General features: G+C 37.2%; 1 protein-coding gene and 1 long non-coding RNA gene across 2 annotated transcripts in view; one reads left to right on the forward strand and one right to left on the reverse strand.

The window, feature by feature from the left end:
* Positions 1-3,650, forward strand: part of LOC147528753 (uncharacterized) — a 12,454-nt gene extending 8,804 nt beyond the window's left edge. Inside the window, exon 3 of the long non-coding RNA XR_015222182.1 lies at positions 3,611-3,650. This is a non-coding gene — a long non-coding RNA (uncharacterized LOC147528753). The remainder of the gene's footprint in view (positions 1-3,610) is intronic.
* On the reverse strand, positions 3,607-11,250 carry SGMS2 (sphingomyelin synthase 2). Its single transcript, XM_009979328.2, has 5 exons — positions 10,796-11,250; positions 9,501-9,618; positions 7,513-7,666; positions 4,618-4,784; positions 3,607-3,810 (listed from the first exon to the last, which is right to left on the reverse strand). The coding sequence occupies exons 1-5, from the start codon at positions 11,248-11,250 to the stop codon at positions 3,607-3,609; spliced, it is 1,098 nt and encodes a 365-aa protein (XP_009977630.1).
* Positions 11,251-14,201: the final 2,951 nt, after the last annotated feature.

Below are 14,201 nucleotides of genomic sequence, written 5' to 3' on the forward strand. Positions count from 1 at the left end.
ATAAATACAATCTTCATGATTTTTTCTTCTTTCTCTCCCATATTTTTTTTTTTTTAAAAAAGCAAAATCCAGTACTAGAGTTCATAGCAACATTTAGCACAGCTCTTTTTGCTACAACCCCAACTGTGGCTATCTTTCCAAGGAAACAGCAACAAACAATGAACATTTAGTACCACTTACGTCCACATGGGAGTGCTGCGCACGTACCATAAAAATGTCAATTTACCGTGGATTCAAGTACACGTTAATCATTTCTGGCATTGGAATTAAGCATCTGTAGCATGGCCATATAGCACGTTTCCGTAAATGCTCAAGTTAATCTTTTAAATCCAGGTTTAAATTTAGGTTAGGCATTTAAGAAAGCCTATTTCATAAATACAAAGCACCCAATAGCCTGTAAGTCATACTAATATACCAGGTGTACAAGCGTAGTGCCTCTTTTTTTTTTTAAATTGTTGGGGAAATTCAACATGTAAATGCTCTTCAGTAGAGAGAAGGAGCATTTTATGTATAGTCACAGTCCAGGTGCAGCTTATGTGACTTCTGTAAGAAAGATCATTATTGCAACTCTGAGGAAAAAGTAGTTAGTGACATACTGCAAAACACTGGGCACGTACAGCCCAAACACACCTATGATCAAGTGACCAGTACATTAAGTGAAGTCTGAGTTTCTCCTGTTCTTTTTACCCACTGCAATCCTTTTTCCTCTTAGGATGAAACCATGTTTTCAGCTTCATAGTATTTATAGACAATGATCACCAAGTTCTTAAAACTAATAATTTTTGTGTACCAGCTGTGGTTTTTATTGGATAAACTACTACAGCAGTAAGCACTAGCATATACCATTACTTACCCTGTTTCATCACTTATATATAGGCCTAAAGAGTATTCAAATACATCTATACTACCCAAGTTTGCAAAAGCAATTTAAAGCTATTGAGGGAGTAGAGAAATGGAGTCTTCTGCTAATTAAACACACACCCTCTTTTGAGGGCTTTGATACAATGGAGAAAATTTAAGCACTTAAGGGAGGGCCAAGTCAGAAAAATCAAGTATTTTGAGCTAGGGCTACCATTTCAACTTTCCTTTTGTATTAAAATAGAAATTTCTGTCAAATTCAGTAGTGGAATGAAAGCTCACACTGCCCAATGAAAGCATATTCTTTACTTGGTTTCATCACTTTTCATATTTTTCCTCCCAAAAATCGGAATAAGTGTAAAAAAAACCCAAACACCTCATCCTGCATGAAGAAATTCTATTTTGCAGATATATTACAGAAATCCCACTGAGAAATGGTGGTGGTTATGCAGACAATTAGCTATCTAGACTATCAAAGTATTTATTATTCAGCCACCAGATGAAAAAAAAAAAAATCACTGTTTAAGCTACTTTTAAGCTACTTACTGGAACGCCTTTCACCATGTTATTTTCAAGGCATGGTTGCCACTAATGAAATTCATTCACGATTTCTAAAAGATAGTATTTCTACAAGTGGCTTAACATGACCATACTTAAGATATCACAAAGCTTAGAATTCAGCTTCCAAAAAATTATTATGCTCTATAAATCAATACTAACATAACAAGTATCTTGGGAGGTTTACAGACTGACATTGAACAGATTTATTTGTATGATACAGAAAAAGGACTTTCAAATAAGTGTTTTGGTACTGGCTTTTTAGCTGCTCAAGGTCTGCCTCCAGCAACCAAATGAAAACCTAAGTATGCCCATACACACACAACTTCCAGGGGCATGTTGTAAGATTCTAAGCAGCTTGTTTTAAATAACAATACCGAACATCAGCAAAATTTCTCTCTTAGCTAAGTTTTACCAAGGCTGTATTGTAAAGAGCATTGTTTATTGTATTACTTTGAGAATGCACAAAAATATTTGAAATGCACATCAATAATATTCTCATGTACAACTCACAGCAGTTGATCCCCTTAACTGAAAAATATTTGAATACGCTGTATTGCATTTTATAACTTTAACTGGACTTTTTAAAAACAAGTCATTATTTAAACTGTGTTCACACTTGTCACTCCGTTCAAGACATTCTTAAAACAAACAGCATTTCCTTTTTATTAGTATCAGGTCAACACTTAATGCAGTTTTATCTTTGCTATCAGGTTTTGCTGAAGATTTGAAAATAAAATTGAGTTAACCACAGAAATTAATACAGAACATAAATGATTAAACATGGTACGCTAATTTTCTACTTTGCTCTCCCAACAATACAAAACAATAAAAAATGACAAGAACCAGGTAGCTGTTAATTTCTGACTTTGTTAGATGTTTAAGCCACAGTAATTTCCCACATTCTCAGGCAGCTTACTTAAACAGCAATTTTAATTGGACTGAAACTCCGGAAAAAAAAGGAATCTGCATGTGAGTTCTACCACAGTGTCATTTAATATGAAATGGTTTTAGGTAATAATTTAAGAAATGCTACTGTTGTAGGTATTAATCTCTGCACTTTTTTGTTTGGTTGTTTTTTTTTTTAAAGTCAGTTACAGAAACATGTGCCAACAGGTAAAAAAATAAATTCAATGCAAAACTATGGCTCCCAAGCAAACTTGCTACATAGTTTCAACAAGAGATAGCTACCAAAATTAAAAAGTTGACTTTAAATATAGACCCATTTTGGATCTGGCCTTGCATTCCTCAAGCAGGTGAGATCGGAAGGACTTTTGCCTGAATTAAGAACTGTATGATCACTCTTTCCAGTAAGTAGTTTTATTTAACATGTGTTTAACTACACAGCAGTGTGTGCTTTTGTGTGTATATGCATGTACATACACCAAGAGGCACTGTATAGCTATATACACAAGGCCAAACTGCAATTAAAGATTTAGACCTTGAAACTGTCCTTTTTTAAAAATAAAATTTTAGGCTCCTTGAGCTCTGATGTTAGCAGCTATTCTTAATTTGCAAAGTCATCAGGTAGCACAACAGTTTAAATATAAAATTACTAATAAAAATGTAAAAATTGGTATATAGTAGAATATATGGGAGATAATGGTGGTAAGTAGTATTTTAGGGTCATAAGATATTCATACCCACAGAGTGTAAAAGAAGTCAAGACTCGCTTCCAGTTGTACCAGTCTTAGGAAGGCCTTACCTTCATTAGCAAGAATAATGCAACAAACCACTTCCCCACAATAGTGGTGGTTTTTTATATACCTCAATATGCCAATATCGTGCCTTTACATTTTAGCATGTTTTTGCCCTTACACACTCCAGAACTCTGAAGATGAGATTTTTTGGGTGCTTCTGTGGATAAGTGATAGTTAGTAATGAAAGTGTTAATGTGGTCTTTGGCACCTCTATCTCATTAGTTAAGCAAAGTCCTGCTCTATTTTTTCTTTAATAAAAAAATCCCATCAGTGGTGCATTCTGTTAGCACTGAAGAGTAGAATAGGTCTGTACAACCTGATGATAGGAAAACTTATGAAATGGCAATATGTGTGTCTACAATTGTCTTTCCAATCAATTGCACAGAAGCTTGGTCCACTTCTTCAGTTACAGTGTAGTCCTCTTAAGAACTTTGGTTACAGCATTAATGTTTTGGTAAAAAAAACAGAGCAGATGCTTTCCTTCTTTTCTTCAGGTAGATTTTTCATTATCCTCTCCTGTCTTCTGAACCCGTGAATACTTTTTGCATGAAGATTTGAAGCAGCTAGGAGGCCAAGATATCGGCCAGGAAAAGCTGCAAGGAACAGAGCCTTGCACATTCTTCTCAAAGAAATAAAATATTGGATACCACCATGCTCGAGAAAGAAAATTTGTCTGCGAAGAGACCTTTAAAGTCTGTATTGACAGAAGTAGGTAAAGGGGAAAAGCAAACAGACAATCAGTTTAAAGCATTATAATCAATTACGTTGAGTCAAGACAACTACAAAAATGCAATATATTTGCATGCATTTCAGTGAAGATGAAGTGCATTTAGCCTAGAAAAAACAAAGTACTGAGATAACATATACATCATAGTCCAAATGTATGCTACAAACTGAGCACCTTTAACACAAAGGGATGCTTTGTTGCTGTACAAAATTTAGGGAGACAAAGTACTCAAGTCTTTTTGAACGTGAGTCCTTTCAGGCATGTCATGTTTCTGTTGATGGCCAATAGTTGAAAACTAGATTAATACAGCTTAAGAGCTATGCTCCTACTTGAAAGTGTTCTTGAAGCAACTGCAGCAGATACCTTCTGAACAATGTACTTTTAGTGACGTTTACAGAACTGTCACTAGAATTTTAGTATGGTGTAGGTAATTCAGGTTGGTCAGAAATTATGTTACTAAACTACTGTTTATTCATAAGCTTAGACAAACAAGGGCTATTCAATACATCCACTACAGCATTAAAACCTTGTTAGAAAAAAAGTTAAGCCAAAATATCAGGAATTTAAAAGATAACTTTATAAAAAAATTGAAATAACTTAATAATAGGCACAGATCAGAAAAAGAATATCTTAATCCATTAAGCATTCACTTACATCACAGTAAAGTGAAACTCCTTGCCCAGTTTGTTTAGAGGTTCCATACTGAAGTTCATTTTTATTTCAAAATTAGAACATGCAGGCTATACATTGATTCTAAAGGTATGTGCCACTCACCTTTTCATTCGCCATTGAGTGGTACCACCAGAAGAGCCGTGTGGTGATATAGTAAGCAATAATGACATCTACGGTATAGTGTTCATGAGCAACGAGGATACAAATTATGCCAGCAGCACTCATTAGCCAGCAGATTAAGTGATACCACCAGAAATGACGTGGTGAATCTGTGAAACAGGGAGGTGATGGGAAAAAACACACAAAAAAAGCCATATACATTATCATAACAATCTACAAAGGAAAGAGGAAAAGACAAAAAGATTATTTATTAAGCCTACTAAGTTTTAAAACATAACTCATTTATACCACATTGGTACAAGAACCCTGTTTTAACAAAAAACATGACTAAAGAATTAGGTGATCTTACTTCATAAAATGAATCCAAGATGAGTTTGCAGTTAAGAGACAGACAGTCATCCATTTTCTACTCAAATTAAGCTTTCCAGTTAATTCACTTCTAGGGTATGGGGGGGCAGGGAAAGAGACAGAATGGAGGCAAGACATACGCTTGGACTATTTTATTTGGGTGTATTGAATCTCTGCTCTTTTTACAGTCTATGCTCAAGTAAGCTTACACTCAAGTAAAGTGTCAGAATTGATATAACCTGAGCAGAGATCACAGATTAAACAGGAAAAGACACACTATTTCAATTCCGAGGTTTTAACCACTTTGCATGAAATCTCTGTTCTGTGAAACAGAATACACTGTACAGGGAAGTACAGTATGTGAATTTATACCCTTTCGTTAAAGATTAACAAATAGGAGTGAAGCTATTCTTCAAAATGCATTGAAGCCACTTCAGTGGAAAAGTTCCCTTGCCCTTCTTTCCCCATTGAAAAATGCTTTGGGTGTCACAATGACCATTCATAACTTTTGACAGGCTAACGGGCTTCATTGCACTCACAGTGGGAGGCCTTGGCACTTCTTGCCTTCTGGGGCAATGGTCAGCCTCTCCTTTCACACAATACCAGCAGAAAAGCTACTGATCTCAACGAGCCTACTCAGTAGTAATTTGAGAGGCCTGTGCAAAATAGTTACTGTAGGAGGACTTCAATTTTGGTGCAAATGTCAAAGCAGTAAATTCTCTCAACCCTCCCCAAAACATTGCAGACGTATCTGTATCTACTGATTTAAAAAAAAAAAAAAATTGAAAATAAGAAGCCAAGTCATCTCAAGAGTTGACAAAAACAGCCTCAAGCAAGAAAGACATACCAAGGCTAAAAATGTAAATAACCAGTCTGGGCAAAAACACTGGAGTGCAGGAGAATAAATGAAAAAGCAGCAAAGGATGAAAGGAAAAGAACAGAGCAAGAAAATCCACTAAGCCAGAAGTAATGAAAACCTCAGACCGCATGTGGTACTAAAGACATGTCTTATCAAAAGAGCAGAAAGAATGCCATAAACAATCTCTAATTCAGAGCAATTATAGGGCTTATATAGGACGTAGAAAAGGAAAGCTACGCGTTTCTCATGTATAGAGCACAACTCCACTAAAACATCTGCCTAACACTCAGGCTCCAGTCAAAAGGCTTATTGCAAGAATGCGTGTGATACAATTCCTCCAAACCCCTTACGATAAAAGTACATGAGTGGTACTAGCCCCAGAAATATTGGGTTATCTGCATCTTTCCTGATACTAGAGAAGAGTACGTGACCAGCATTAAGCTGCAATAACATACACAAAACAAGGCAAACAACAAATCTACTATTAGGCTATTGTCCCAGTACTGCTCTGGTAATTTTGATGAGGGACACACGCCATCCCCCCCCAGCAACATTCACTTTACAAGAAGGACCTAGGCCTAAGAATCACTAGACTGTGATCAGCATCTTAAATCACCATTTGAGGAACATCATCTCACATCTGCAGATTTGAAGTTTGCCATATTAAACAGGCAGTTTTATATATATTTTTTTAAGGCAGAATGTAGCACTGCAACACTTCCTTCCCTCAACATTTTAATAGAAGGCAGGCATTTGGCTGATGCTGGCTAGTCTTATTTTTGTTTCAGTGAGAATTACACATCCCCATGAGCCAAGCTAGCATTTGCATAATTTGGGACACAGCAGTAGGAGAGAAGATTCCAATTCCAAATGTGAACTGGAAAGGGAACTCCTCACTACGCATTCATGAGCGGCCAAGTTCCCAGGGCAGAACTATTGCTTGCCACGTATCAGATTCAGAAGTAGGTGCTCAGTTCTCCAAAGCTTTGATTGATGCTGTGTGCACAGCATAGTTGTTTTTCCCAGCCCCCCCACACCCCCCACACCCCACAGCAATGTAAAGTTAACAGGGAAACCATAACCCCAACTATATCTTCTGTGTGCTTGCCAAATTCTTACCAGCTTCAAGAGATGCAAGTAGGAGACCCTAGCAGAAGACATCCAAGGAGCATGAATCAACTTTCCATTGTTTGGAGTAAGTAGTACAGCACACTTAAAAGAAATTACATTGCTCCTGGATGTAGCACAAGCGTGCAATGGCACTGTGCTCAAACCACAAAAATTCCTTAAAAATCTAACGTATACCAGCCAACCTGCACAGAGCTAATTCACACAATTAACTACAGTATGTTTTACCCAAAATTTGAATAACTTGTCAATGAATAATGGAAAGCTAGCTTGCGTCAATCAACCCATAAACACTGTATATAAAGAAGTGGCATGTCTAGTCAATTAAACCCTTAATTAAAGCCCACAGTACTTCTGCTACACTCACGTTCCATTTTCACTCAGCAAAGTCATGATTTGTATTTCAAACCCATTCACACCCAGTCTGTGTACAGCTGACCAGTAACTTTTAGAGGGCAATAGTTCTACATGCACTTTTATCATGTGTTTTCCCAGTACAACAGATTAGAACCAGCAATGTGCACTGAGATACCATCACTTACACTCTTTAATGAACAGGTAGATCAGCGTTAATACCACAGTGTGACCACTAAACAAGAAGTCTCCGCACAGGATGTGTGATCCAGTTATGGACAGACCACCACCAGAAATCAGTCGCAGGATCCTCTGAACTTTCGCCTGAGAATCTCCATTCAACTAGAATATCAGAAAAAAAGTATATAAAAAAGTTATAAGTTTATTAACTTATAAAACTTAAACCATAAGTTTACTCAAGTCACTTCTTGCCCAAACACTTGTGGAGTCAGGGAGACAGAGAGAAAAGGACACAAATTGTCCTCATTTTCTTTGGCTTTCTTTCATGTATTCTTAAACAAATAACCATGTGTATCAAAGTTGACAGGAGCTGAAGATCAGCGTGGTAACACTAGCATTCTGTCTGTACTTTCCCAGGTTATTTTAAAATATGTATTTTATGAGAACGAGATGCAGAGTATACTGGAAAGTTAAACATTAAAAATTTTTAGGGTCAGGTATCTCATGATGGTCATTGACAGAATGGATAAAAACACATTCAAAACCAGTTCCACCACAGTGCAACCTTGCGTACCACTGCTGTCATTCTGTTCAGAACTAAGCAATGTTTCTACAGGACAAAAAAACCTCAAACTCGCTTAATTTTAGATTTGGTTATAAGCTCAGTCAGGACTTACTCAGATTTAGAGGATATATTTTTTTAAACATGCATTAGGATCAGCTTTTGATTTCTCATACATATTAGGCGAACACTCAGTTTCACCTAGCTGTTTAAACATTAACTCTGGAAAAAAAAAAACACAAACAAGATAAAGGAGTAACTGAGTTTTCCATAATCAGAAAAATATTCACAATGGACAACAAAAGAAATCCAGAAGAGCTATCAAGTTTTTCCAGAGTTCAAGTAATTTTAATTTTTTTTTATGTTTTAATGCTAGCAAAATGCACTTTCAGAGACATTTAAGTCTTCCTGTGCACACCCTTTCCCATTCCTCAATACAGTCTACTACACACAAAGTCATTCTGCAAGCTACTAGAAGAAATCAGTTGAATCTTTACAATAGTGGTACATAAAGCTTTTTCAAATAGATACTGATTCATAAGTAGTTCATCCACTATGTTCCTAATTTGTCCCAATGTGAAAGAGTAAGACTGAACAGACACAACGCTGTACCTCAAGACTGATGAGATCCTACACAAGGAGTGACAAGTTTATCCCCCAAGTAAATTGGCAGTATTTTTAGATTTCAAAATGCTGATCTTCTCAGTGCACAACCAAACTGTTCCTTCCTCTCTCAAGCACAGTTTTCAGTGCAGCCAATAGGATACCATTTGTTCCAAGGCAACTTTATGTCTACAACTTTTTATTAGTGACCTAAAATGGCAATAACAATTCCTTTGTGTCACCACCTAACTACACTGCCGCAAAATTTTTTAAATATTCTTGCAGAAATATTAGCATGTACATGTTTCAGCTCATTTTAATAGCTGAACTTATTTTAGTCATTTATATACGTTTTGCAGGTTGGAAGCAGGGACAGGCAGTTGCCTTCGGGTATTGCAACAGCTCTTGACAAAACAGTGAGAGGCAAAGGACAAATAATATGATAAAATTGTAGTTTTTTAAAGGGATACTGCAATGCAAGCTTGAGTATGAGCCTGTGAATTACAATATTGTCTTTAGGTATCCCACCATGAAAAAAAAAATATTGCTGCAGTATTAGCTTGAGCCTCAGAAGGAAGTTCGCTAATTTGGTAGCAGCACTATTTTCAACACAGGTACTCTCCTTTAAAGCATCTTAACTGCATCAACAGCTTGAAGCTCTTTCTGTATCACACAACTTTTGGCTTATCACTTTCTATGTTTCTGAAGACATCAACTGAAAGTACTTTGTGTTATTTAATAACACCTGGAACATTATCTTCTATTTGCTCTAAGGAGCCGTAAGGACTCAGGCAGAGACTAAGGCAAGAATTAGAGAGGAAAGGCTCTTACCTTTGGTGCACACTGAAAATGCATTCCAGGCACAGGTAAGGTGGTAACATACATAGTAATACAGCGGTACAGATACAAAGTTCCTATTATAAAAAAGAACCTGCGTCCCACTATTGATCTGAAAGTAAGGGAAAGAGGGGGGGAAAAAAGATTAAGTACCGAGTTCACATTCGGGATATATGCATAACAGTTACAGAGCTCCAGCTTTATTATATAGCTAAATCCGTAGAATTAAAGAGCAGCTCTCAACCTCCTGCTCGTCACTGCACACTCCTCTAAATCAAATCTTAAAAAGTCTTTGAGGTTTTAGTCTTGCTAGCTCATAATAGTACATAACTATGAGGACAGGCTGAAAGAGTTGGGGCTGTTCAGCCTGGAGGAGGCTCCGGGGTGACCTTATAGCGGTCTTCCAGTACCTCAAGGGGGCCTACAAGAAAGATGGGGAGAGGCTGTTCAGGAGGGCCTGTTGTGATAGGACAAGGGGTAATGGTTTTAAAATAGAGGGAGGTAGATTCAGATTGGATATTAGGAAAAAATTTTTTACCATGAGAGTTGTAGAACACTGGAACAGGTTGCCCAGAGAGGTGGTGGATGCTCCATCCCTGGAGACGTTCAAGGCCAGGTTGGACGAGGCCCTGAGCAACCTGATCTAGTTGGAGATATCCCTGTTCCTTGCAGGGGGGTTGGACTAGATGACCTTTGAAGGTCCCTTCCAGCCCTAACCATTCTATGAACCACAAAGCTTACACCAAAGCTACCTAAACAATTTAACATGGCCTCAGTCTAACTGAAGTGGGCAGTTAGGCATAGTTTTCCTCAACTCGGTGACCTTCTCTTTATAGTCCCATATTCCAACCACATACTTGACTTAAATATGTATAGTTTAAGCAAATGAAGACAAAGGAAAAAGTTTCTAGTCTAGCTGTAGAGGACAGTGGGTTCCTCCTCAAATTTAGATGCCATTTTTTACATCATCATGATTTCCTCTGTTTAAAGATCACCATATCAGTAAACACACTTTGAAAAGCCCAATCCCAGAATAAATTTGACTAGTACAACATAGGTGTCAAATTCAGATTTAAATAATGTTATTCAATAATCAGGAGAATCCTGTGTTTCCATATCTAGCATGGACACAGAAGCATTTTCCAAAGTCATCTCTTGGTCATTTTCCAGTCAGCCCTATTCTGCAATATTGCTACAGATTCTACTGTAAGATTTCTTCTATCCAAAGTGAATGAGGGAAACTGATGTTCTGAAAACATACAGCAGAGAAAAAAAATACAGCTACTTACTTGTATCTAAGAAACAACCACTGGAATATCCATAGTCCAACTAGTATCATTCCATTTATTTCTGATACAGAAAAAGCCCATTTCACACGATCAATGTAATCAAAAAATTTGTCAGGCAAGGGAGGGCTTAGCTCCTTTGGAGGTACTCTCTCATGGACCACAGTGATCATGACAGTTGTTAGAATCAAGTTGAAAAGAGCATAGACAAAGGCAATGCCTGTTTTCCACCATTCCAGAGGAAATTTGTTCCTAGACTCAGAAGGCATAGCAATCTGGATGTAATCAGGATATTTCTTTGTTGGTTTTCGCAAGCCGTTAGACAAGCCCTTTGGTTTGCTAGTGCCATTTTTGTTCTCTTCACTGACTGAGAGAGTAGGTCGTGAGTAGCCATTAGAAGTGTCATTGTTTTGACCCTCCATATGCTCTTCGAGCTTTGCTGTCTCAATGGTATTCATTCCCAAGATGTATGCCGAAATCAGGTTTAGTGATCCGTGTCTGGGCTCTCTAAAGTCTGTTACTCCTCAAAGTCCAATGTTCTTGTTCCTAGATGAGTTTTTATTTCTGTAAAACCCTAAAAAGTGTCCATTGTGCTTTCACTATTCAGATACTGCAATGCAAGTCATGAAGAGAACTCTTTCTTTCCTCTAGAGCTGTATCACCTGCAAAAACCAAACAAAAGTTACTGAGAACCTTCAGAACTAGTAATGTTACGCTAAATAAATATCTTAAAAATGTTTTTTCTAAGTTACATCCAAGTCTACTTACATATACAGTCAAAAGGCAAACTAGAGGCAGGTAGTTACTGTGAAATAATTCAAGCCAGTTCCTACTGAGTAACTTGACAAGTCTCTCTGATCAGTTAGGAACTGGGAGCAATTTAGGCTTGCTTTTTTTTAATGATCATGACAGCACCTGCTTTATCACTTGTCAGAATTAGGACTAATCCATGTTTGCAGCAATATTGACTTTTATTACTTAGGGGCATTCCATACAAAATATCTCCTTTTGGCCCTAGGATTGCTACAGATATTAACAGGGTTTGTCCATGTGTATCAGGAAATCTTGCTAGTTCAGGTGATAGGACAGAAAGTAGAAGGGCACTACAAGATTTTATTTTGCAAGGCATAAAGTAGTTTAGATTAATCTAGAAAATCTACTCAATGGCTTGATCCATTAAGTTTTCTTGGATCTAAATGAGTATTTCAACCAAAACAGTAAAAAAAAAAATGTGTCTACATAGCTACTGTAGTATCCACTAAATCATGTCTGAAATTTCAGAGATTTGACAAATATACCTCTGTAACACATTCTTAGTAATAGTAAGCTAAATGTAGAACAAATGGATCTGTGTTTGTCCTTCGGTTCCTTAGAAATACATCTAAATAGATTTTTTTAAAAAAGGAAAAAACAGCAAGATTCGTTATCGCACAGGATTTATTTCAGGCTGCATTTGTGAATTCAGTAAAATCTCATTAGATAAAAATCAGGTAAGCACACACATTTTATAACAGCATTTTCTGCAAAGAGAAAAGAGTGCAGTTCACCTCTACAGAACTAACATTGCTGTAGTTAAAACAAAGGCCGTTTCCGTCTCCCCTTCCCATCTTTAAAGTTATGTGAAACAACTAACTTACCATAGTTGTGAGGTACCTATTTTTATTACTCTGTTCAGCTCCTATGGCAAAAGTAGTATTATCATATACAGTGTTCACTATCTACCAGCAAATTATAGTTACTTTTTTTTTAACTTGTTCTTCTAAGAGAAGTTCAACACTACCACCACCTCAAGTCCCTACATGCCAACATAGGCTGCCACAGTTTGCCATGCTATATGTACAATTAAGTCATCATGATGGAAACTAGAGCTGCCGGTCTTCCTAACCGTACATCACAGAACTCGGTGTAAGAGAAAACAACCCACTTAGGAAAAAACCTGTCCAGTAACTCACCTCTTGATAGCAAGGACAATGTAAAACCAAAACAGCCTGGAAAGTTGGGTGTGTTGCCCTCCCCCCTCCCCCCCACAAATAGAGAAGATATTTAACATGGTCAGCATGTAAATCCCACTGATTTCCTGGCTGCTGTCCTTTCTGCTGAAAGAGAAGGGGTAAAGGTTCAGATCACAAACATGCACGATTAATACAAATTTTACTGAAATAGTCAACAAGCATTTCTAAATTAACCTCTCGGCAGTGTTTCTGAAATGCACTGTCATTGGTTGACCTTTTCTAAATCCCTAATCAACAAGCATACAAGAACTGAAATGGTCACACACATCCCACTCAAACAACTCTCCACACCCCCCAAAAAACAACACCCAAGAAAGCAAGAGGAGATTTCAGATGCTTTTTCTCCCTCTTACTAATCAGACTGTAAATTCTGCTTCCCTAAAAGAAGGGGATGTTTAACCCAGCAGCCAGGCAACGTTCTCTCTGATGCTTCCTACAAGTAAGAATATTCCTTTAGAACAGCTGCAAAAGCAACAGCCTCACTTAAAACTGTAGAACAACAACATTTCAACTTTCACAAGTCCTTTTCTTAACACACACATTCTTCTCTTCCCTTTTATCTACTAAAGACAAACATACGACAGAACGCTTAAGTGACAGTACAGAAAAAAATATGAACCTGTCTATTGGCTTAAGTTTTGGAACATGAGTCTACCTGGTGCTCACCTACTCAGTCAAGACCCTTCTTCTCAACACGGTATTATATATAGCAGTCACTGATGTATGGAGATCAGCAATCAAAACTTGATATATTTCATATCCAGTGCAGTTGAAATATTTTTAGAATTATGCATTTACTGAGGAACAGAGAGCATCACAGTATGTAGCAACCTTAGTTATTTCCTTCTTTTCCCCACAAATATCTACCACCACTAGTAACATAAGTAAAAGGAAGATTTATTTTTTTCCCCCCAGAGATTTAATGATATCCAAGTAAGCCTTCAAGATCAAAGAGCATCTGAACTACAGATGAACAATAACCTAACAACCTAAAAGTAGAATGGCACTCGGGTTTTTATATTAACTTATTAAGCAAAGCAATTATACTTACAGCTTGCAGAAAAAAGTTGTGTTCCTTCCTGGTACTTTTCAGTGTATTGTAAGGCACATTGATCTACCATTTCTTATGGCTCATCAAGATTATTTCAAGCGGAGTGCATACTGTGGTCAAAACTTTGTTTACATTGATAGTTCAAGGTGCTATACATCATCTCATCAGTGACGTGTAAGAACATAAAGGCTTTCCTTTTAGTAACTTTTCAACCTGTTTCTCTCGTATGCTAAAACAAAGCGGAAACTCTATTGCTGAGAAAGACAAAACAACTCTGCTTGAAGCTTTCAGTCCCTTGCTGCCAATCTGATTGGCCAGAGAAGTGACAGATACAGAGCACCAACAG

Source organism: Tauraco erythrolophus, chromosome 5 (genome assembly GCF_009769465.1).
Source record: "Tauraco erythrolophus isolate bTauEry1 chromosome 5, bTauEry1.pri, whole genome shotgun sequence".
NCBI classification, from domain to species: Eukaryota; Metazoa; Chordata; class Aves; order Musophagiformes; family Musophagidae; genus Tauraco; species Tauraco erythrolophus.